Source organism: Nannobrachium achirus (assembly GCF_963921795.1).
Source record: "Nannobrachium achirus genome assembly, chromosome: 23".
Classification (NCBI taxonomy): Eukaryota; Metazoa; Chordata; class Actinopteri; order Myctophiformes; family Myctophidae; genus Nannobrachium; species Nannobrachium achirus.
Genome location: NC_137830.1, coordinates 11,567,625 through 11,574,245, shown reverse-complemented (window position 1 = coordinate 11,574,245; position 6,621 = coordinate 11,567,625). Strand labels below are relative to the sequence as shown.

At 39.4% G+C, this 6,621-nt stretch overlaps 1 protein-coding gene across 1 annotated transcript; it reads right to left on the bottom strand.

Annotated features, from left to right (window-relative positions):
• Positions 1 to 2,109: 2,109 nt before the first annotated feature.
• ndufa5 (NADH:ubiquinone oxidoreductase subunit A5) lies at positions 2,110 to 6,490 on the bottom strand. The gene is made up of 5 exons (XM_080754534.1): positions 6,429 to 6,490; positions 5,094 to 5,138; positions 4,847 to 4,963; positions 3,115 to 3,180; positions 2,110 to 2,309 (listed from the first exon to the last, which is right to left on the bottom strand). Exons 1-5 carry the CDS (start codon positions 6,447 to 6,449, stop codon positions 2,208 to 2,210), a joined length of 351 nt encoding a protein of 116 aa, XP_080610660.1. The 5' UTR covers positions 6,450 to 6,490; the 3' UTR covers positions 2,110 to 2,207.
• Positions 6,491 to 6,621: the final 131 nt, after the last annotated feature.

Below are 6,621 nucleotides of genomic sequence, written 5' to 3'. Positions count from 1 at the left end.
CTTCGACGTTATTGGATATTATGCTTGAATTGATTGATGCGCTTGAAAATTGTGCTGTGGTTAGAATGGAAGTGTTTCAAACTTAGACAAACTTATATAGGTCCACTTTGCGTCACTGTGATGTCACTAATGACATCATAGTGCACGTAACTTATGGAAGCCTAGTACACACCTCATCTTGTTGTGAAATTGTCATTGTCATTTGTTTTGAAATTCCCCAAAACTTGTTAGCCTGATGCCCATAACTGCATTATTTCTAATTCTAATTGAAACACTGGTTAACATGACTGAGGCAACATGGACTGAACACAGTAAAGATGGCTTTCATATCATGCTACATACTTGCCAGCCTAGGGCCCATTCCCACTGGTCACGATAAAGATAAAGATAATGATAATTATCTGACGTCATGATGATGTGATAGTGCAGAAAGTGATCCAAACGACATCAAAGACTCCCTCCTGGAACTCCATATTTGGAGCTAATTGACATAACCGAGTCTGACATCATAGACTCCCTCCTGAACTCCATGGAGCTAACCGAAACATCATAAACTATCTTTGGGCATGAGCTACATTGGGACAAAACACACTCACACACTCACTCACACACACACACACACACACACACACACACACTCTCTCTGTTCTTGTTTGTTAGTGGGCTGTTGGGCAAGTGCAATATACAGTACTGTACTATCTAGTGGATGGTTTCTCGTGGTCTAACTTGTATTATTTGATAATGATGACTTGATTATGATGTTATTGAGTATAACAATTTATGGCATAATGATGCTGTATTTGTATTTCTTTGTTGATGCTATTTGGTTTTGCAATAGTGGATGCAATAAACAGAATTTTGTTGTGCGTTCCATACAGTGACAATTCATCTTATTTTATCTAATAGATTTCACGCAGCCTACTTAATAATTGAAGGCATTATTGTCCCTACAGACTGACATATTTAATCATCAAATTTTATTAAATTGCAGTCAATGTGATAACATTGCTTGCTTGTTGTACTTTCTTGCATGTCTACTTGTTTTATTTCTTTGCATGTTGCAGCTTACCACAAATATAATTGACGAAGCCCTCGGATTAGTGACAAAACACCTTCAAATACTCAATATACAGAGAGTATATATATGTTATATATATATATTAGGGTTGGGATGCGATTAAAAATTTTAATCTAATTAATTACAGGCTCTGTGATTAATTAATCGCAATTAATCGCATTTTAATCGCACAACGATATTTGACCTGAGAAGCATTTTCTTTCAAGTAAAACACATTTTGTTGTACGAGTGAATCAACGAGTGAGTTTTTACAATTTAAATTTCGCATCCACTGGGCCAAGCAAAGCGCTCTGATCGGCTACTTCTCCCTTTGCGTTTGTTTTCTCTTCTTGGTTGGTGCATGATGCATCGCTATGATCGGTATGCCCCAAACTGAAGGTTCTGTGGTGCAAAAACTAAGTGCGATTAAAATGCGTAATTTTTTTTTAATCGCGTTAATTTTCTGTAATTAATTTATCGCAATTAATCAGTTAAAGTCCCAGCCTTATCAGGGCAGGGCAATGCTTTTTGTTTAATTTGTTAACTAGCTTGTCGACAACACAGATTTTCAGGTAAGAGACGCAAAATATCACCTTCATAAAAAGTAGCTGCCACTCTTCTTTCTACCAATACGACTTTTAACATGAGCCCGTATGTGCTTAGTCTCGGAGACTCTCGCATGATATATACAGTGATATATAGTTACATCTCATCGTGGGCATCAACAAGACAAACACCTATACATTTGTGTATGCAAGTTCTTGATAGATAACAAAAATTATATAATATGGTCAAAAAGCCCTCACAATCTATCAACGGACAATCTATTTTCCTTGTCCATTTGCCAACTTATTCAACCATATTCATTCATTCAAAACAAGATTAGTCTAATTTGATTATCTATGGTCGTGGATGTCGTAAAATGTGCCAACTTTCATTATTCTAGTAGACCATGTCTGGTTGTAATGTTGTGAACATGTAAATCACAGCCATACAATGCGACTCATCAGGAAACATTGTTGTTTTCCTTTAAATGAAGACCATACATAAGGCATTCTTATTTGTTTTACTATTTGTACATTTATTTATAAGTATGGCATGGATCTCACACACAAACAAACAGAAATAATATTACAAGGAATATCCGTGTTTAGATGGGCCATTTCCACTGGTTGGATGGGGGTTCTTCAATGAGTGGTTCCCATGGCTTCCACTCGGACATTTTTCTGGACAGAGCCAACTCACACTCCGCCTGCAAAGAAAGAAGCACACAACATTGAAAATCAAAAAAGGGCTTGATTTTTAATAAAAGGACATGAAAGACATTTTACATACAATATATTTTATAAACAATGAATTGTGGTAACAAAAATAGCGGTGGTATTTCTGCCATCCGACCATCACAACACTATGTACGTATAAAATATCGCTTAACCCTTCTACAATCGGTTTAAAACCGGGAAAGCATCTGTGTCATTTTAGATTTGTTGGATATTCAAAAATAGCAGATAGCGAATGTAAAAGTGAGCTTGTACATCTGCTTGTACATATTCATTCATAATATTTTTGAAAAATCGGTGTCTGAAAGATTCTTTTTTCTTTTAACAGACAGATGCCTGATGAAGGTCGTTGTAATAAACTATACTTCAGTGATTGAAGACGTGTGCTCTAAATTTGGGATGTGCTACCTTTTGGGGATTTTTCAATTCCTACTTTTGATATAGACCCCGTGAACAATGTTTGTGCCAAGTTCGGTGTTGTTTGGAGCAATGGTGTCTATTTTTTCTATTGAACAAAGATCTTCTCTTCTGGGGGTCCCTGGCACAAATCATTTTCAGATGGGGGGTTCGCAGCAAAATATTTATATATTTGGGGGTCCTTGGCACAAAAAAAAGTTTAAGAACTACTGGTTTAGAAGGCATTTGTAGAATCGGAAGATCAGGTACAGTATTTCTGCCATGCGTCATCATCATACTACCATGTATAAAATAGGGCTTAAGTAGTTAAAGTCAGCTTCAACAGTGTGTCAGTTGTGGTGTCAGTGAGAAGTGACCTACCTGGAAAATTACCTCCTCGATTTGACCACAGTTAATCTTCTGCTCCAGCTTCCCAACATCCGGTTCCTTTGAATCGATAGGGGAGACTTAATTGATCAATCTGATTGCAAAACACTCTCTAAACAGAACTAATTTCACCAACAAGCAACTGAAGGGTGTCTTCTTGTGTAGTTCCAGAGTACTGTTTATTTTATTAATGCCATTGTTGTTGTAGCACGGTACTTTGTGGACCACACAAAATTGCATTTAGCTTCTTGTATCTGTACGAGTACTGAACTTAATCTCATTTAGTTAACCACTGTGATGGCCATAAAATGTATGATTCAGGGTTCCCACACATTTTCATCAATGAATTTCCAAAACTTTTCCAGAATATTTAACTCATTCAGCAATGAGTTATAACAATCATTCAGCGCAATAACTAGTCTCTTACTCCTACAGTATGTGCAATGCCCAAATGCAGTGTAGCAAAAATAAAGCGTGCACACCGTGAACGGACCGTGGCGTGCATGCGGATCGTGCACGATGGACACGTCAAAAGGTAAGAAAATTGTGGCAGGGAACCCTCAAAGTCGATTTATGGTGACAGTAAATGAGTTAACAAAATCAACTAGAAGCAGTGCTCTTCCGAGCACAGGTCTCCACCAGGTCAGGCATGTAATGTGTTTTACATAAGTCGGCCTCCTGATGGCGCTATAAAAGGCTGATGTAAAAAATGCAGGGAAAAGGTTTTACCTTGGCCTCTAAGGAGTGCGCATACAAAGTTTGACACTAATCGGTGGAGTTATAGGTGAAAACATGAATCGGCCTGTTATAGCGCCACCGTGAGGCTGATTTGATTTTTATTTGATTTGCATTTATTCCTCTGCCTATTGGGAATGTGCATGCACAATTTCACCAAAATCGCACACTGCGTTCAGGATTTCAGGCATTTTATTCAAAACTGACCAATCCTGCAAACTTTGAAAGCCAGTTTTAGCCAATCAGGATGGAATATGGAAAATCTGACACATCCATGTCGATCACATGACTGTAGAGATACTGTCTACTGATTTACGTGATTTTTGGACAAAATCTGTAGGAGTACTGGCAAAAGTTAGTTTTGCAAAAGTCGGCCTCCTGGTGGCGCTAGAACAGGCCCATGTGAAATATTTGGGGCAGAGGTTCTGAATTGGTGTCGAGGGAGTGTGTGTGCACAGTTTGGCAGCGACCGGGCCAACGGCGCCGGAGCAAACGGACGGACGGACGGACGGACGCACGCACGGACGCACGCACGGACGGACGGACGGAGGGGAAAACATACTCTCCCTCAGCCTTCGGCTGGTGGAGACAATAACCAAAGACAACGCATATCCATTTTTCCCAGGACCTTCGATCAATTCCAAAACTTTTACAGTAATGGCAAAAATATTTTTCTAATTTCAAAACATTAACAGGAATTCCATGACCGTGGGAACCCTGATATTGTTGCATCCATATTCTCGGGGGAACATTAGCCAAAAAACTGCTTATCTACAAGCTCACTACACGTCGCAATGTGGCACATGAGCTTCTAGATCGGCTATTTTTTGCAACACGATTTGGTGTAGGGGGAAAAAGTGGTCCAAGTATAGTCTAGAGACTATGCAGGTCTGATTTATGTACCAAGTATCGACTAGAGGGTTTAAGTGGTTAATAGTCGATACCATAACATCCTGCTGGTGTTTTTTCTTAGTGTGACATTGGCACGTACCGCTTTGACGAGTTGGAAGCGATCGTTGACAAGCTGTTCAGTGTATTTCCTGTAGGCGGCGTCCTGTGGCATGGTCTGTACCGATGCCAGGATCTTGGTGTACAGAATCCTCAGGCGCTGTGGTGAACACAAACATGGTTGAAGGAGTACATTATTATCAAATTTTGGATTTCGACTGCAACTTGCCAACTTCATGCACCAGCATCTTTGGGGAGACTGTATTCATTGTCTGTGAGTCCCTTCTTACCTCATGAGGATTCTGTGACACAGCCAGGCCCACCAGACCTGTGGTCTAGAAAGAAGCAGATAAGACATTCACAAACATTAAATTTAAACAACTTTAAAACTTTTATCGTCATTATTCCCAAATCCCAACTGTTTTTACATAGTCTGCATTTCTGTCGGCAGGCAAAAGAATATGCATAGCTAAACCTTTATGCTTGTGGTTCTCAAAGTGGGGTTCAGGAACCATTATGGTTCCTTGAGGGGGCTTTTCCAAATTTAAATTACAAAATGCTTTACAGAACAGGGTAAAAGAGACGCAGGATAACAAGGGATCAAACTACAACATAAGACAAGCCAGTGTCTGATCACATCTGTAACTCTGAGAGGTATGGGTATCCTTGAGGATAGGAAGGTTTATACCAACTCCCACCACTGCAATAAAATATTCCAACACCTTTGTAATTTGATCGCAGATTTGCAGCTATATGCCATGGACAAGATGACAGAATTATTTGTGTAAACGATTGCAGTATAACATTGTCATTAGTCCAACAGCTCAAATACGGCATTGAGGCTTTAGGTCAAATTCTCATACAACCTGGATTAGTGGATTTTTGTGGATAAATCTATTCAGGCAGCAGAGCGTGGACTTCAAAAATGATAAAATATATGCCCATTAAAAGCCTTATAGTGACTTAAGAGTTTATGCACACTATAACATCAACACTGACTAGAAAACACACACCATTTTAATGTTGCCGTTATATTATCCACCTCGAATTGCACACTTGTGTTGCATCCTAGTATAAAAACTTGTATTTAAGTCATGCCAAAATTATAGATTGTGTGTTTAACACTGATGGCAACATAAGTTTTTTTCAGAAAATTGTTATGATTTAGAAGACATTTGTAGAATGTGCCTATCAGTGGTTAAGGACCCCCAAAATGTGTTTTTGGCCGTGGACCCCCATCTCAAAATATTTTGTTCCACGGATGGACCCCTATTGCAAACATTTTTGTTCCAGGGACCCCCAGAAGCACAGATTTGATTTTAGTCTAATCTGCATCTAGCTTAAGGCAACAGACCCGTTGGGAAACGAGTCTGGGGCGACTTTGAAAGAGGGCGACTTTTCTGGTATTCGTTTAGCTGTTCTTCAGCTAGTGATACCAATGGCATTAAAGCACTTTGCGACTGCTAGCATAACAGTTAACACAACCTTCTTGGATTAAATAAAACCAAATAATTCTATAACCGTATGATTATCATACAGGAGCCGCTTTTACGCGACTGCATAGACAATTAATACACATACGAACAGTGAATACAACAAAACAATAACATGACCTCCATATGTACCTTCTTTAGCAGTCCAGCCATCACTAATGTCCACAGTTGTTGTTTGCTGCTTGTTCCGGCCACTCAATATGACGTCTGCATAATACTTCGTCAGAATCGTCACGACACGTACGCCCATAGGTCTGCGCCCAGGGCCTCCTCCAAAAATGTCACATCCATATTCAAATTTATCTTCGCAGATGAGTAAGCCTGG

Bases quoted from the DNA above. Each gene is read 5' to 3' on its own strand.
- ndufa5 (XM_080754534.1), bottom strand. From the start codon at position 6,449: ATGGCTGGACTGCTAAAGAAG. The intron at 3,181-4,846 runs GTACGTGCCAAT...ATCGATTCAAAG, and splicing joins GCTTCCAACTCGTCAAAGCG to GAACCGGATGTTGGGAAGCT. The intron at 2,310-3,114 runs GTAGGTCACTTC...CTTTCTTTGCAG, and splicing joins TCGAGGAGGTAATTTTCCAG to GCGGAGTGTGAGTTGGCTCT.